General features: G+C 51.6%; 1 protein-coding gene across 2 annotated transcripts; it reads right to left on the bottom strand.

The window, feature by feature from the left end:
• Positions 1–4437: 4437 nt before the first annotated feature.
• On the bottom strand, positions 4438–18124 carry Slc66a1 (solute carrier family 66 member 1). Of its 2 annotated transcripts, none has more exons than XM_057785615.1 (9): positions 18080–18124; positions 15230–15354; positions 14378–14622; positions 11386–11515; positions 10724–10811; positions 10192–10334; positions 9952–10044; positions 9151–9336; positions 4438–7730 (listed from the first exon to the last, which is right to left on the bottom strand). In XM_057785615.1, exons 3-9 carry the CDS (start codon positions 14539–14541, stop codon positions 7653–7655), a joined length of 882 nt encoding a protein of 293 aa, XP_057641598.1. In that variant the 5' UTR covers positions 14542–14622; positions 15230–15354; positions 18080–18124; the 3' UTR covers positions 4438–7652. The 2 variants fall into 2 exon arrangements, with proteins under 2 accessions (XP_057641598.1, XP_057641599.1); XM_057785616.1 differs by having other exon boundaries at positions 18029–18112.
• Positions 18125–18139: the final 15 nt, after the last annotated feature.

The raw sequence follows: 18139 nt of genomic DNA, 5'->3' as shown, positions 1-18139 counted from the left end.
GTGAGCTCAAGGCTGGTCTGGCCTGGACTATACATCCATATGTTGTCTCAACTAAAAAAGAAAACCGGGCGTTGGCACACATTTGTAATTACAGCATCTGGGGGTCGGCGGCCGGAGGACTGCCAGAGATCTGAGGCCAGCCTAGTCCTCAGAGTGACTTCAGGCTCGCTTAGTGAGACCGTCCCAAAGCAAATACTGAAATTAGAGGCTGTGAGCCAGCGAGACGCTGCCTGGTAGGAAAGGCTGCTTGCTGCCAAGCCTGAGGGCTTGGGCTCCATCTCTGGAACCCACGTGGCGAAAGAACTGGCCGGCTTGTGCACACATGAAAACAGAATTAATGTAAAAAGAAGCAACAGAGAGTTGGGTAGAGATGCAGCTGGGTGAACAAGCACTCCACTAGCATGTGCCAGCCTTAGCTGTAAGGACAGATCAGAATGATGAAAAGGTGGGCCTTGCCCAAAACCCATTTCCATGGGCTGTGAGTAGGACTGTTGGGTCCTTGAGTCGTGCAAAGATGGGGACAGACCACCAGAGTCTACTAAACCAGAAGCAAACTTTATTCCAGAAAAGGATAATCTCCATAGGGCACACAAAGCTTTTCAGCTATAGCTGTGACCACAGCCAGAGATGGACTCTGTAGCCATGGCCACGGTGATTTCTGAACTCCCCTTTTTATAGCAAGAAGCAAGCACTAGGCATGAACAAAAGAATTTTTACAATCTCGCTGGGCAGTGGTGGCGCACGCCTTTAATCCCAGCACTCGGGAGGCAGAGGCAGGTGGATCTCTGTGAGTTCGAGGCCAGCCTGGTCTACAAGAGCTAGTTCCAGGACAGGAACCAAAAAGCTAAAAAGAATTTTTACAATCTCAAGGTAAAACTTGGATACAAATTGCTTTTTTTTTTTTTTTTTTTTTTTTTTTTTTTACAATTTCCATTAACGGGTTTTTCAGTTAAACTAGTGTTTGTATTAGCCCATTGTTTCTCTCTGGTGCTCTCTGATGGTGTTTACCAAAGCTCTACGCTCTCCTGAGTTTTGCTCAACAGGGAAGGGTAAGGGACAATGCACAACCAAAAAGTCTCATACATCCCATCATTTAAAGGTCAACTCAGCTCACATCAGTTGTTGGTTATGAGTGGCCAGGAGGTGTATCTAAAAAGCTGACCCTCAGTTTGCAGAGGCTGCTTCAGCCTTGCAGACAGAGCTATGGGTTGTAAAGCAGAATAACCTGCTGTTAATGGTTAATCTAAAGTGGCTGGCCGTCTGCTCTCATTCTCCTAGGCTTACAACTTTGTATGTATTTCTACATTCCCATTTCTGGAACCCACATTTCTCTATTCTTACTCTTGGACTCTTGGGACAGGCACAGCAAACTTCCCTCTATGCAGTGGGGATGCCACTCTAGCTAAGGGACAGCATGGGACACGTCAAAGAGCATTTGCAGCCTGGCTCACTCTGGCCCTCTGCTCTTTTCTTGATGCCCTTCGGTGGGAGAGCCGTGATGGCTAGCAGGGCCCATGGGGATTGGGAAGAAGAAACGGCAGAACTAGAGGTGTAGCATAGAGTGCTTTCCCAGCACGCAAAAAAGCCCTGCGGTGATTCCCAGCACCACACACACACTGGGCATGGTGATGGACACCTGAAATCCTGGGCTCAGGAGTTAGCACAAGGACCAACCATTCAAGGTCCTCAGGGCTGCAGTGGTGGTTCAGTGGTTAAAAGCACTTGTTGCTCTTCTATGGGACCCAGGCTCAACTCCCAGCACCCACATGATGGCTCAGAACTGTAACCCCAGTTCCAGGGGCTCCAAAGTCATATTCTGGCTTCCATGGGTATCAGGCATGCACAGGGTGGCCGCACATACATGTATGTAAGTGGAGACTGCACATTCATTTACCGGCTGCCCATGCCGAATCACACAGAAACTATATTATTTACAACACTGTTTGGCCAATAGCTTAGGCATATTCCTAGCTAACTCTTATATGTTGAACTAACTCATTTCTATTAATCTGTGTATGACCACAAGGTTATGGCCGGTTAAGGTTTCTGGCATCTTAATCTTTCAGCAGCTACATGGCGTCTCCCTGACTCTACCTTCTTTCTCATAAAATTCAGTTTAATTTCCCCCACCTAGCTCTGTTCTGCCCAGTCATAGGCCAAAGCAGTGCTTTATTAATAAATGACAATAAAACATTCACAGCATACTGAGGGGACTCCCACATCACAGATAAAACATTCTCACACACGGTTTTAAAAGTTCAAGGTCAGCCGGGCGGTGGTGGTGCACGCCTTTAATCCCAGCACTCGGGAGGCAGAGGCAGGCGGATCTCTGTGAGTTCAAGACCAGCCTGGTCTACAAGAGCTAGTTCCAGGACAGGCTCCAAGGCCACAGAGAAACCCTGTCTCGAAAAACCAAAATAAATAAATAAATAAATAAATAAAAGTTCAAGGTCATCTTCATTTTTAGCTAGCTCTTTAGGGAGATCCTGTCTCAAAAACTCCCGGCCCAAGAGCTGGGTGTGATGTGGTGTGGAAGGAAAAGAGAACATAAAAAGGGGACAGAGGAGATCAGCCCCTGGGGACAGGAGCAGCGAGAAAGAGAGAGAGAGAGAGAGAGAGAGAGAGAGAGAGAGAGAGAGAGAGAGAGAGAGAGAGAGAGAGAGAGAGAGAGAGAGGAGAGAGATGCAGAGAGAGGAGAGAGAAAGAAGAGAGAGAAGTAGGTGGAGTTCCACCTTTTAAGGGGACTTGCACTCAAGGGTGACACACTCTGCCAGGTCCTCACGTGGTAGGGCCAGGTGTTCCTGTGTAGCCCTGGTGAGGAACCTGACTAACCCCATCTTGAAGATAGGAGCCATTATGCTGTATTTTTAAAAATAAGTTTCTATTTATTATGAGCGTTGCCCCTGGAACCTGGACTTTCCCCAAACCATGACCTTGATTTTTTGTTATTATTATTTTTGAGGATACCCTTGCCCTCCCTGACCCTCCCTAATCACATGGCAACCACATGATTTTTTTTTTTAAAGATTTTTTTTGTGTGTGCTTTCTTATTGCCCTGTTGTGTCTCTTCTGTAAAACTGAAGACAGATTGTAGAGCCGGGTGTGGTGGTGTAAGCCTGGAATTCCAGCACTTGGGAGACAGAGGCAGGAGGATCATCCTTAGCTGCCCCAAAAGTTCAAGGTCAGCCTGGGATGTGTGGACAGTTCCCTAGAACAAACGAGTTGGCATTACTTTTTCTTTGCTTGCTCTATAGTTAAAGCTTCGATTTGTGTCTCCCTTAGTTAGTTGTTTGTTTGTTTTAATTTTGAGAGTCTTGCTTTATTGCCCAGACCGGCCTTTTGACTTGCTTTGTAGCCCAAGCTGATGTTCAACTTGTGTTCGGCCTTCCCAGTGCTGAGATGAAAGGCCTATGCCACCAAATTTGGTTTTATTTTTTTTTTAATTTTATTAGGTGCACGCCTTTAATCCCAGTGCTCAGGAGGCAGAGGCAGGCAGAGCTCTGTGAGTTCAAGGCCAGCCTGGTCTATAAGAACTAGTTCCAGAATGGGGTCCAAAGCTACAGAAAAGCCCTGTCAAATAAGCCAAATAAGTAAACCAAACAAATAAATAATAAAAAAATAAATAAAAATTTTATTTAGTACTTGGGGGTGGGGCAGAGGAGTATCAGACCCCCTGGACTGGAGTTACAGGCAGTTGTGAGCCGCCTGCTGTGGGGGCTGCGAATCAGAACGCAGGTCTACAAGAACAGGATGTGCTCCTAATAACTGAGTCATTTCTGCTGCCTGACCAAGCTTAGTTTCGATAAATACTTTTATTTAGACTATATAAACTCACAAAACTCTGGAATCTATTTAAATTGCTATGCTCTGGTGCCTTATTTGCACTTGCTATTTCTAGGTTTCTGTTGTCTTTAAGACAGGGTCCAGGGCTGGAGAGGTGGCTCAGAGGTTAAGAGCATTGCCTGCTCTTCCAAAGGTCCTGAGTTCAAATCCAGCAACCACATGGCGGCTCACAATCATCTGTAATGGGGTCTGGTGCCCTCTTCTGGCCTGCAGGCATACACACAGACAGAATGTTGTATACATAATTAATAAATATTAAAAAAAAAAAAAAGACAGGGTCCAGTGTAGCCTAGGCTGGTGTCACAATAGTTTTTTTTTTTTTTTTTTTTGGATTTTTCGAGACAGGGTTTCTCTGTAGTTTTTTTTTTTTTTTTTTTTTGGTTCCTGTCCTGGAACTAGCTCTTATAGACCAGGCTGGCCTCGAACTCACAGAGATCCGCCTGCCTCTGCCTCCCGAGTGCTGGGATTAAAGGCGTGCGCCACCACCGCCCAGCTGGATATACCGGAGACCAGCTTCCTCAGGAAGGGTTAGGGCTGGGGTGGGGTGGTGGGGGTGGTGGTGTTCAGGTTCCAGAGAGGATGCGTGGAGTCGGTGGCAAGGGGAAAGAGGAAGATGGACACCATATGAGGGTGAATTGGGATGGCTGCCCTCGAGTTTACTGAAACACACACACACATCTTTTAAATGCTACAGTTGCCACATAGGATTAAATGGGAAAAAGGAGGCGCGTGAGCTGGCGTGTGGCTTGAGATGGGGGTTCAGGAAGTGCTGGCCTTGGCAATAGGCACCAGTCATATGTTAATGGAAGGGCCACAAGTTCCTCTCGCCAAACAGAATTTGTCTCCCTTTTTAGCAAGCAGGAACTTTCCTCAAGCCCCTGAGGAAACAGGGACACATCTAAATGCCTGACCTTGGGGAAAGGACTTTCTTGGTGGAATTAGACACTCTGTTACAGAATATTGTAGTTTCTTGTATGGCTTAGTTTATTTGATTAAAACTTAAAAGTGAGCAGAGGAGGCCAGGCGAGCATTACCGTGAGCCTGAGCAGACCTTAGGAATTTATAGGTCTTGATTGTCACCTATCGAGCAGATGTTACTTATCTACATTTTCTAGAGCCTGGTGCTAACTTGTGTGGGAGGAGGCTGAGTTCTCACACTCATGGTCCCAGGGTGGTGGTTTGGTTTTTCTCCCAAAGAATTATTTTGTTTAGAGAGAGCTACCATTGTACACACGTTCATCCTTCACCAAAGCCCGCACAAAATTTTCCCAAGGGAAAGGTATAAGTAAAAGCATGCTGGACAATCCTGATCCCCTGATCCGCAATGCCGAAATGCTAGGACTTTGTCAAGCAAGCAGTGCTCACCACGTGGTCCATGCCAAGGACGGTTGCTAGTGACCTCGTGCAAGCCAGCCAGTTTCCCCCACTGCCAGTCTCTAGATGGACAGTGTCTCGGACGTTTAACTGAGCATCATCTGCTGTATCCTGGGGACACAGCAGTGAAGAGATGGATGCTCTCTGCTCAGTTTCTGCTTCAGGTGTGGAAGGAAGGAGGAAGGGGCAGCTGCATCCCCAGCTGTGGTGGGCAGGGCTGAGTGACAGGTAGGGACGGGAGAGCAGTTCCTCAAGCCAATTCAGAAGGGGTGGAGAAGGGTGATTTGGGACCCCACCTCCAAGAGAAGAGGAGATCTGTAAGCCATACTGTACTAGTTGTAGTGAGGGGGGTGGGGGAAATCCCAGGCCTGATAAATAACCAATGAGAAGCCTAGTCTGGGAGCAGATGTGAGCTATAGTAAGACCCTATCTCAAAAAATTAAAAAAAAAAAAATCACACATATACACACAATTATCTGACTCACTACAGGAGGAATCTTTGGCAGGCACATGGTCCAGCCTCCCCTCCCTTTGAGTGGCTTGAGGGAGACCCTCCTGGCACGTATATTTCCATTTCTGTGGCTGAGCCTGGACTGGAACCAAAATGCCCACACAAGGCCCGAGAAAAGATCTAAGGGACCTACTGTACCTTCAGGCCCCATCAGGATGAGCATCCCATCTCTCCTTGACCTGAAAAAGGAGCAAGAGGTGTGGGAGAGGGAAAAGAAAGGGAAGACAGCTGGGGCCATTATCACAGCAGGGTCCTGTTAGTTAAACTGGCTGTCCCCCAGGAGCCTGAGGAGATGGGAGACAGCTAAACTCCCTTGAAAGTCACTAGCCCTGCTTTTGGTGTCATGGGAAAGAACAGGCTGAGGGAGCCGGCCCAAGTCACAAGGCTCACCAGTGGCTGATGCAGGCTTGAGATCCTCAAGTCCCTGGACCACTCACCAGGGACAGACCTGGTGAGCATAACCAGACTGTGCGAGCCCCGACTCTGACCCCGCCATGGAGCACTGGAGCAAGCCTCCAAGACAGGAGGAATCGGGGTTAGATAGGCGCAGTCTGACTCCTGGGTAGAGACCACACCTCCTCTGTCAGCCAGGCATTGCCACAGGCAAAGCACATCTCCCCCATGAAGGGATGTCACCCCCGCTGGAGAGACAGAGGAAGGATTCTCAGGCAGGACTGTCATTTCATCTTCTCCTGCCCACGCAGCTTCAGTTCAGGCCTGTGCCTGAGGCTGTGCCACACAGAAGCCCCAGATCTCCCAACTTGGAAAGGCGCCATGCAGCCCTAGAAGAGTAGCATAGAGCCAGGTCCCGGGATGCAAGGAGCACCTGAAGCCAGCAGTGCTTTGCCTGGGTCTATGCCACGACCCTCTCTTTTCCGCAGCTGCGGACAGAGAAGCTAAACGAGCACTCAGAGGTGGCAGTCTGTCTGTCAGGTGGCCCCTGGCCATGCATCTGGCTTTTTGGACCTAAAATAATGTATGTGCTAACAGGAAAGGTAGCTAGTTCTCTGCCCCCAGGAACGTGGAACAAAGTGAGCTGGAACCAACCACCCTTTCTCCCTTCCTTTCGGCCTTGTCACTTCTGTGCCCTGTCTCCCACTCTTCTCCTCTTCCACCCACGCTTCTGGTCACCACCTTCTTCAGGAAAGCACCAGTTTGTCCCTCTTCTTTACCTCCAAGGTGACCTTCGCTGAGTTCTGACTACACAAGACGTCTGACCATGTGCCTCGCTTTGGGCAGACCGCCCCACCCTATGTAGCCCGGAGAGAATGCCGGAGCAGTAGCATGGTCATGCCAAGCCTCTGGGGATGTCCAACCAAACCCCACCTGGTTATCTGCCTCTTCCCGAGCCTCAGGAGCAGGGAGCCCACTTGAGGTGTCCCTGTTACTGCCATGTCACGCCACCAGAGTAGGACAGAGAGATAAAAAGTTAGAAAGCCAAGGGCCCATGGATACTGGACATGGCTCCCCCGTCAGTATGAACTTACCCTGGGTCCCTGCCCAGACCCCAAGTGTCAATGGGAAGGAGCAGCAGAAATAGGCCCAGCTGGAAGGTATCGTTTACTAGGTTGTGTCCAGTCAGAGGGACAACCCTGGGTCCCCTGGATAGGATGTAGCCTGGGGTGCACAGGCAGATTGAGGTAGTTGGATGGGAGGTGGCCACCCCATCTTCTGCAGTCTCAGCTATGGGTCCTCTACAGGCTCCTCGAGCAGCTGTCTTTTACCTGAGAGGTAATGTCCCAACATAGCATGATCCAGCTCCAGACCTGTCCTAGGTCCAAGCATGGATGGGGGGCGACCAGGCCCAGACTCCTAGGCCTTCCTCAGGCCGCCTCCTAGGCCCAGTCCAGGGGCTGCAGTATCACTGCCCACGCTTTGCTCTTCCTGGGATGGCAGCCAAGGTTCCCGTCATCCAGGGCACAGGTCAGCTTGGGAGGAGAGGCTCTTGCTCTGAGGCGGTAGCAGCAGAGCGGTTCCTGTACACCAGGAACTGGATGGAGATCTGACGGTGGCGTTAAGGCCGCACCAGACACGCTGGACTGGAGCTGTTTGCATCACTCTTCCTGATCTGCAGGTGCCAGCCAGGACCTCTGAGCCTTACCCTTGCCCTCCCACCACCCTGAGTGCCAACCTTGACCTCCCAGCTCGGCCATCAGGAACCCTGGATTAGGACCCTGCCTTTCTTGCTACAACACTAAGAGGCTGGGCCACTGTGGGCCTTTCTCGCGATATCCCATGAGGGCTTAGCAAGGGCCAAGGGCCATGTTTACTTTCTGCCAAGTGGGACCCAAATAATATCCAGTTGAGCCTCTTGGCAAACACGGACAGCACTCACTGAGTGCTGGGTCCTATGGGGAGGGTGCTCAGATATTGATGCCATCAGCTGTTACTGGGGTGGGACAGCCACTAATAACTCAGACGAAAGGAGAGAAACACTAGGGACTGAGGGTGTCCGCCGGTCACTCAGTGAGGAAGCAGCGGGGGTCAGGGACTAAGCCTGCTCACTCATGTCTTCATGAGCTAGCTCTCATTTCCAGTGGATGGGTGCCCTGGCTTTTCTATTCCCCGGGGCCTTTACACAGGCTGCGGCTGGACTCTCGCTGCACAAAAGCTCCCTTGCTTTTGCCTGAATAACTTCTCCCCCAACCCAGGTGAGATGACACCTTTTGAGGCCTCTGTTTACCCGAAACTAGGAGAGTAGTCCAGTGGTGACATGCTCCTGCTGGCGCTCTCTCTCTGTAGCACTTGGTGCCACTGAGGTGAAGTGACCCCACCTAAAAACCCGGTGCGTTCTGTCCTTGCTCTCTTAGCTCTCTGATGGTGCTGGTCCTGGCTAGGTGCCTGACACACAAAAGAGGTGCACACTCTTGATGAACAGATGAACTGATGGCTACAGAGGGGTGGATGGTGGGGGGTGAGTAGACGGATGGGTAGATGGACAGACGAGAAGGTGAATGGACAGATGGATGAGTGGATAAATGGACAGATGGAAGAATGGATGGGTGGGTGGGTGGGTGATGGGTGAGGCTGGAGGGGTAAACAGTTTGAATTAAAGGTCAGATTGTACATGGAAGGATAGGTGGATGTGTGGACGAATAGGTGGATGGGTAGATGGATGGATGGGTGGATGGAAGGATAGATGGACAGGTAGGTAGATAGGTGAGTGAGTGGATGGATGGGTGGAAGGATAGATGAATGAATGGGTGGATGATGTTGGATACAGGTAAATGGAGGATGGATAAAAGACTGGATTGTAGATGGACAAACAGATGGGTGGGTGGATGTGTAGATGAATATGTAAACAGACGAACGGATGGGTGGGTGGATGTGCGACAGAGGGGTGCACTGATAGGGACGTGATGCTGAAGCAGCGGCTGCCTTGCCCACATGACTTTGCCAACATTACCCACCTTAAAGGATACAATGGTGTCAAGCAGCAGCACACCCAGGCTGCCCACGAGCCAGGGCAGATGGTGCAGCAGGTAGCTGCCCTCGCTCTGGCCTACCTCAGGGTTCTTGAGCAGCACGCTCAGCCCATACAACGTGTTCCCCAACATCACCAGCGCAAACAGTGAGTAGGAAATGCCTTGGGTGGACTGCCGTAGGAACTGGGGGGAAAGGGGCGATGGTGGAGTCCTCAGAGAGGGTTCTTGTCTACAATACCAGCATTTGGGAGGCTAAGGCAGGAGGATCCTAGTTCAAGGCCAGGATTAGACTATACAGCCAGTTAGGGGTGATCTGGGCTACAAAGACAGCCCTGTCCCCAGGTGCAGATGACTCTGGATTGTAACTGTCCATGTGTGTGCCCTGTGTGGTTCATACTCTGAGCTGGCTTTTCATTGTGTGCCCAATGCCCAGCATGGCTTGGCACCCAAAACAGCCCTATCCAGGGCCCAACTCCAGCACTACTCCCAGTACCACAGATATAATGGCTGTCTATGCCTGCTGGCCCCTGGCTCTGCAGCCCTCACTGGATTCCTCCTGCCAGGCAAGCCTCCAGCGGGGGTCTTCAGCATCTCCTGTCTGCTCTCTCAGGCTTCTCAGCTCAGTGGCTCCCTCACACTTGACCTCCAATGTTGCCGAGACACAGTCTCAATCACCCCTCCCGGCAAGTGTCATGGGGCCAATTTCCCCAGCTGGGGGACTTAGCCCACGTCAACAGCTGCTGTGCTTAACCTGCCAGCCCTCCTTCCACGTGACCCACACCCCTACCGAAAGCTCACATTGGTGCGGATCTGAGGCAGCCTTGAGAGCAAGTACAGCACGCTGGAGATGGAGCCGATAACAAAGCCGATGACCTCCTTCTTTGTAAAGGGCTGGGGGTGGGGAAGAAAGGGGCATTCACTATCTGGTGAGAGTTTTAGGGAGCAGTCTCCCCAGGGGGATGAGTAGCCCCTTAACATCACACAGGGCAATGAGAGTCAGCCCCCACCCCATGATACCAACACAGGCCCATCCCCTACCTTATTGCCTGGCTCCACAGACAAGAGCATCCGTCCCCGGAAGCCTTCCCTGGGGACAGCCACAGGATCAGTGATGCTTAACAGTGGTGTGATACACACTGTCCCCAAGATGAAGAGGAGCACAGAATTGATAGGGGCAGACACTGGATTGAGGCAGGAGAAGACAAGATTAGGTATTTAGGTGACAGCAGATAGCCTGGGATAGGAGTCCCAGCCTTGCTTCTCAGTAGCTATGTGACCTTGGACAAGTGACCTAGCCTCTCTGAGCTTCAGTCCTTCATCTGTAGAATGGGGATCCAACAGTACCCTTCCCCTAGGGACACAAAGGAAAGGGCAAGAGGGGTCAGCACTCTGTCCTGGGGTCTGCTCTATGACTCACCCTCCTTTCTGGTTCTGACCCAGAGAGAGGAGGGAGCAAGTGGGGTCTCCCCGCAGTTTGATCTGTATATGTCTCCATCTCGGCCCACTCCAACTCAGGTCCCAGGCCTCCCAAAGCCAGCAGAGCCTGACCCAAAGTGACCCCTGAACTCACACGGAGAAGGCCGGTTCTTGAACTTGTAATGGAAGTACAGGGTCAGCATCATGAGGTCGGCCAAAACGTAGTACACAGCCGTGTAGGTCTGGGAAAGAGAAGTGGACCGGGGCAACGGCTGCCGATAGGCCCTGATACAAGCACCCTGGTAGCCCTCCACTGCACCCCAACTGGTGACCAGCTCTGGTTATGTCACCTCTCCAAGCCACTTGTTCCCTCAACTGAACAGAAGGTTCCCTGTTCCTATCTAGACAAATGAGGGATCAGGCGGACAAAGGGTCCAGCGAGAATCCAGCCTGGACAGTCCACAAAGCATTGAGTACCAGAGTTGAGGCAGAATGGCCAAGGCCTTGACTGATCCTCCTTCTGCTGGCCGTAGAATGATGTCTGTGGTTCCCATGGAAAACCCCATTTGCTACTTTGCGGACCCCACACTCAAAAATTTTAACTGGGTCCCAACCCCTCAGAACCACAGACCCCTGTGGTGTGGTATGCTTACATGGCAATTGGGGAAACTGAGACTAGACAGAACCCTGACTCACCCATGGTTCCACAGCATGGTGGCCAATGAGTGTTGGCTGGCAGATTTGGAGCCCTAGTCTCCCACAGCTGTTCCCACTTGTCCTTCCTTAGCTGCCCTACTGTGCCTGGGACCCACCCACCTGCAGGGGTAGCTGGTCTGCCAGGAAGGAGCCAATAAGGTTGCAGGAATCTCCACCGATCCAGCCCAGGAGGAACCACAGTGATAGGGCCTGGTCCATGTTCCCTGTCTTGCAGGCCTTGATGTACTGGCTGTGGAAGAGGAGGAGACGCATGCTCAGAGGCCCACTTAAAAGGCCAATAAGAGCTGGGCGGTGGTGGCGCACGCCTTTAATCCCAGCACTCAGGAGGCAGAGGCAGGTGGATCTCTGTGAGTTTGAGGCCAGCTTGGTCTACAGAGCTAGTTCCAGGACAGCCAAGACTACACAGAGAAACTCTGTCTTGAAAAAACAAAACTAAATCAAATCAAAACAAAACAAGGCCAAAAAGAGGACCTTAACAGTCACAGTATGACTGGGGCAGTGATGGGCAAGAGAGGGCCCAGGGCTTAGGCTAGAACCTAGAACTTCAGAGGCAATATCCTCAGAGAGTTTCTTTAATCTGTGTTGGAATTCTACCAGCGGGAACCCTTACTAGCTCAGTAGCACAGCACTGTGTATCCTTCCAGACAGAGCCACAGCTTTAATCAGATTCTCTCCCACTGCTCCCTGGGGTCTCCAGAAGGGACGAAGGGTCTGTGCCCAGGTCTGAAAACTGTGCCCGGCCTTGAGAAACGCCTTGGCTGCTGCTTTGATATCTAGTTGGTGGGAGTTGGAAGCAAGGGTAGGACAGCTGAGGTAGGTCTGAGGCCCAGTCCGGCCCTCTTTTAGGAGCCACTGATGGTAAGACATGCAAACCTATATCCTGGTCACTCACAGCGCAGAGCAGGGAGGGTGGCCAGACCCCTGTAGCTGTTTCACGGGCTTTTGGTTCCCTGACTGTCTTCCCTAAGGCCCTTTAGGCTGTGAGGCTGTGGCTGGGTTGGGTATGAAGCCAAATGTAATGTGAGCTGCTGCTAAGGGGTCTGGGCACAGACCTAAGCCCCCTGTGCGTACTAGGACAGTCAGATCTATCAGGATACTGCACAGTGGGGACAGAGATGGCTGTGTCACTCCTAAGATTCACCCTGTCCAGAGCCTCAAGCCTGAAAGCTCTGTTGCTGTTGTCACTGTTGGTTTGTGTGTGACAAGGCCTCAGACGGTCCAGGCTGGCCTCGAACTCTCTGTGTACGCCTCCATTCCTGTCTCTTCAGTTCTGCTCTTGACTGTTACTCGTGATGGTTCCCAACCGCCTGTAACTCCAGTTCCAAGACATCAGACTCCTCCTTCTAGCCTCTGAGGGCACTGCACACTTGTGATGCACACACACACATGCAGGCTAAACATCAGTACATATAAAATAATAAGATGAAAATTTTAACCCCACACCACCAAAAAAAGAAACTCAGAGCCAGGTGCAATGGCACAAGACTCAGGAGGCAGAGGCAGGTGGATCTCTATGAATTTGAGGACAACCTGGTCTACACAGAGAGTTCAAGCTGCTGGGGATAGTGAGACTCTGTCTCAAAATTAATTAATTAATCAATAATAGCTGGGTAGTGGTGGCGCACGCCTTTAATCCCAGGACACGGAGACAGAGGCAGGTGGGTCTCTCTGAGTTTGAGGCCAGCCTGGTCTATGGAGTGAGTTCCAAGACAGTCAAGGCCAAGTAGAAGGGCCCTGTCTCAAAAAGCAAAACAACAATAATAACAATTTTTAAAAAGGAGCTCATGAGACTAGAGAGACATCTCTGCAGTTACAAGCGCCTGCTGCTCTTGCAGACAACCCATATTTATTTCCCAGTACCCACATGGAGGCTCACAACCATCTGTAAACTACAGTCCCAAAGGGTCCAGATACAGTCTATGGGCACCAGGTGTCAAGCACACATGTGGCACGCTTATATACATGTAAGTAAAATAACCAAATGCGTAAAATAATTTTTTAAAAAATGAAAGGACGGGAGTGGTGGCTACATGTGTAATCTCAGCAATTCAGAGATGGAAGCAGGAAGATCAGGAGTTCAGGGTTATAGGGTCTCCCTAGATAGCCCAGATTGGCCTCTGGAGTGCTGGGATTAAAGATGTGTGCCACCACGCCCAGTCCAAGATCAATTTTTAAAACGGTGACAGCAGCCTTAGAGGACTGAGCCCTCGGTGAGGTCCTGAGTTTATTACCGCCTGCCTCACCTCCCACGGTGCCCAGCCAGGCATGACAGTAGCCATCCCTTCTCTCATACACCTGCTGCTCCTGACCAGCTGCTTCCTGCCCACATACCCCCAAGTTCTTCCTGGCTGCGGCCCTCCCTGCCGCTGCTGAGTGGCCAGGGGCTCTCTTTCACACTTCACACAGTTGGACGCTGGCACTATGCCGGCTTTCCAGCTTGCACACATATTGGGAAAATGAGCTCTAAGCCTCAGGGCATGACAGAGGTCTACCTAGGTCACAGTCAGTAGGTGGCGGAGCCCAGGGTGGGCACTCTGGACCCCTGTGCAGTAACGTCCTCATCCCCCAGCCTAGCAACAGCCACAGGATTTTGTAGCCCCTGCTTCATCTTCACCACCAACCTGTCTTCACCTGAAGGATGCAGCCATATCTAAAGCAGCCCAGCACCCCCGTCCTCCAGCCCCGTCTCTTTCCGACTGAACAACGAAGAGCACGTTACCCGGCCCTCATCTGGTAAAACAGGGAGGTGAACTCTGCTGTTTCATGGGGCTGTTATGAAGATCAATGGAGGTAAACCCACCAGCACTTAGACACAGGCCAAGAATACAGTAGGCACTCAATCCATGGCAGAAAACATTACTATCTCAGCACCGGCATCCCTCAACATGAGGTCTGGCCTGTGTAGACTCCGTGCAGCCCCCTATCTTAGGAGCAAGCTGGTCATTAGTGAACGTGATCAGGGAGGGGGGGAGTATATGTGGTCTGGGACCTAGATGGGACAGTGACCAGCCAGTCGAACCCTCTGTGTAGTGCATGGACTGCTACCATCCCTGAAGCCCCGCCTGCTCCTGCCACATAGCCATATACTCACGGGAAGGTAGATGCAGCAAAGCAGAGGATGGAGACCAAGCCCAGGCCCACGCTGGCCTCATCCCAGCCGTCCTGAGCACATTCACCAAACACGTCCCAGATCCACTGGATGGAGCCGTTGGGGCAGATGGAAAAGTTGCTTGCGCCTAGGGTCCTCCAGACCATGGCCACAGAGGAAGGGTCCCAGCAGGGAAGAAGGCACAGGTGTGTGTATGGTCACAGTTCAGAGGCTGGCGAAGGTTCGTTCTACAAAAAGGGAAAGAGGAAGTCTTCAGCCTTGGGAGGTGTAGCCCCTTTCCACGATCCAGTGATGTCAACTGACCCTGTCCTCCACACAGTGAAGATAAAAACAGGCTCTACTTCATATGTGACGCTTAACTGTGACTGTTCAATGAGTTCATAGTTAGAGTGGGTGAGCCTGTATGCCAACAGCATCTTTTGATACAACTTGTGAACATGTAGATATTTTGTTTTCTGCTTTAGAGGCCAGACCTAGAGACTTGCACATGCCGAACAAGAGGTCAACAACTGTCCTTATTCCCAGCATTTTTCCCTTGACTTTGTATCTCAAGAGGGTCTCACAAATTGCCCAGGCTGGCCTTAAACCTTCAATCCTATTTCAGACACCTGAGTGCTGGCTTTCCAGGTCTGAACCACTAGGCCAGGCTTCCATCCCTTTGCCACTACTATCTTCTAACAAGGTCTCTGAGGCCAGGCGTCTCTGGAGGAAAGACTATCCTCTGCAACGTGCATGTGTGAATGAGAAGGCGGTTCCTAAGGTTGCCCAGGTACCCGGATAGGAAGCTGGGGCCCATAGTCCTCCCAAACCCTGGAAGACATGCGCGACACCTACCTGCAAGGAAGCCACAGCCCACACCAGAGTGTAGCTGGTTAAAGGAGCAGGAAGAAAGGAGTCCTCCCAGATTCCTGCCACCTGCAGAGTCACCCCGGACACTGTCACTCTGGACACTTGACAACCTAGAGAGGGGAGGGAGGGCAAGGTCCGGCTGGCTGAAGCCATCTCCTCCAGTCCCAGCATGCAATCCCACATTGTCCTCCACCTGACTTGAATGGAACACTACTGACATGTTCTTTTTTTTGTTTTTTTTTTTTACTACTGACATGTTCTGCAGGAACCCGAGGCCTCAGTAGGGAAGTCATCGGCTAGGGCCACCCAGCCAGAAAGCAAAAGCATCAAAGCCCAAGGGAGAGGCTTCACTGATGGCTGCCACGCTTCCCCTTTTGTCACCATGTTAGGAGGGCGCTTCCTCATCGAGACAGGCTCTCTCTAGTACCTTCTCAGTTCCCACTTATGCCAGGGAGGCCTGGCTCTGGCTGGACCCCGGAATGCTGAGCTTGCGATGCTCGGGCCAGAGAGAGGAAGCAAGGCAGCTCCTTTCTCCAGGAAGCCCAGACTCTCAGAGGACCTAACATGACCAGCTACTAGAGCTGGGGGTAAGGGTGCCCCAGGTCACTGATTGGCCAGCTCATTGTGGCAGCTCCAGCATGGGGCAGAGGATAGATGGAAGGTTCTTCCCTGGTCTCAGTGGCTGGTGCAGGTGACATCAGCATAGCTAATTTGGGGAGCAATTACCTGACACCTCGATTCACGCGCAGTCCAGGTAAGAGCTGTGCCTAAGAAGCTCTCTTGCTTATCAGCCACACACATCCTATACCGGACTCCCCCGCCCCACGCCCCCCACCCCATCAAACATCCATACACTGTCCTCCCTCATAACATCCAGGTCAGACAGGGAACACTGTCCCCATTGTAAAGGCAGACTTAATTGGCTTTGGGCCTGTGAGTCAGCCTGTCTGAGCCTTTCTATGAACTAGGGCTAATATCCTTCTGAGATGAACATAAACCTCTGAGCCCCGCATCAGATCCACGGTAGTGATGGTTTGAAGATGGGAACCCAGTATCTTGGCTGTTATGGAGTCTTTCTTCCATTCCCTTTCACCGGGTTAGGAAGGAAATGAGGGGAGCAGGGGCTGTGGGTGTAAGCAGCTCTCCCAGCTTCTTCGAAGACGCTTTCCTTGATACCAAAGTTTGCGCCAAGGACCTCATACATGCTACATGCTAGTCAGTGCTTTACCCTTAGGTTGTATCCCTCAGTCTGAAGGATTCTGATGCTCACGGTTCATTTCCAGAAATGCTGGCCAGGAGACAGATCTCCTGAAACAACCCAGTCCTCTCCAACTCCAAGGATGCAGGCTCCATTCTGAGACTGGATCAAGTTTAAATTCACAGAGACAAGGTCCCCGCACCTCAAGAACTGCTTTTGGAGCCTGTCCTGGAACTAGCTCTTGTAGACCAGGCTGGTCTCGAACTCACAGAGATCCGCCTGCCTCTGCCTCCCGAGTGCTGGGATTAAAGGCGTGCGCCACCACCGCCCGGGCCTAAGAACTGCTCTTCTAACTTCATCTCCTACTCCGGAATCCTTCTGCACCACAGATGCCTGGGTGATACAGGATCCATTTCTACGCTGCCTTCTCCGAGAGGTGCCGCAGCCACCTCCTCCTGGAACACACTCCTGGAGAAGACACACCACTGTCCTTGTTAAACACTGCTCTTCAGACGAGCCTCTCTCCGCTCTCCCTGTCTGTGTATTTCCTTTTCTCATGGTCGGGATGCATCTGCTACACAACCAAGACTCAGGAAATGTAAAGGTGAGGGTGAGGGAAGGAAGCATGATGAAGGGGAGGGGGGGGAGGAAAGAAAACACGAGAACGGGAGAGGGGAAGAGAGGAAACTTGTGAATTGAGGGGGGCCTAGGACTGAGGGTCCCCTCCAAGTGATGGAGCTTCAGCGTTCTGATGCATAAAAAAAGAGACTCATGAAAGATACTTAACCTCCTAGACTGACTGCAGACTTCAGTAAAAAACCCATTCCAAGCCATGATAATGGTTTGAGCCTAGGAACTCATCCATGCTGGTCAAGTGCTCCACCACTGAGCTACAAGTCCCTGAAATTAGGAAGGATTCTGACTCTCATGGCTCATATCCAGAATGCTCATATCCAGAAAGGCTGGCCAGGAGACACAGTCTCCTGCCACACCCAAAACCCTCCAACTCTAAGCAAAACCAGGAAGATGCTTCCCATCGAAACACATCTAGCACAGTCGACAGTAACATTCTGTTCTTGCTGTAGCTCCCTGGGTCACACAGTAGCACACAGTATACTCTAACTGAACAAACCTGAGACTACAGCAGTACTCACACTTCTAAACAACCCTCCTTGGATTCCTGCGGTGAGCTTGGCGTGGGAGTGGGCACTCTGAGCTCCCTCCCTGCTGACCTGGGGGAAATGTATTAGGAGATCCCGCAATGGCTCCGGGATCCTACCCACTCCAGGCCTCCAAATCAAGGATCTAACTCCTTCCGGAGTGACTCCGCCGGTTCGGAGGGATAATGACAGGGCAGTAGCTGGGGCAAGCGCCGCGATGCCCCCGCCCAGTCCGGGAAAAACAAGGCAATCAGAAGCCAAGAGACCGGAAGGCAGGGACGGACAGGTGAGAAGTGGAGCCGAACGCGGACTCGGATCCCAAGTCAGACCCGGCTGAAGCTCGCGATCCCGCGCCCCAAAAGGGGACCGGCGCAGGGGACTGTGCGGGGCAGGGGGAGGGTGTAGGAAAGAATTGACAGGGCGTACCTGGAGACCCGACCCCAAGCCCTGCCTGCCGCCAGCCCCCTGCAGCCTCACCAGAAGAGGATCCACAGCCGATTCAGTTTCAAGGTCCGTAGCCCGCCGGGATCAGCTGAC

The sequence above is a fragment of the Chionomys nivalis genome, chromosome 11 (genome assembly GCF_950005125.1).
Source record: "Chionomys nivalis chromosome 11, mChiNiv1.1, whole genome shotgun sequence".
NCBI classification, from domain to species: Eukaryota; Metazoa; Chordata; class Mammalia; order Rodentia; family Cricetidae; genus Chionomys; species Chionomys nivalis.
Note: the sequence above shows the minus strand (reverse complement) of the source record. Positions and strands in the feature narration are given on the sequence as shown.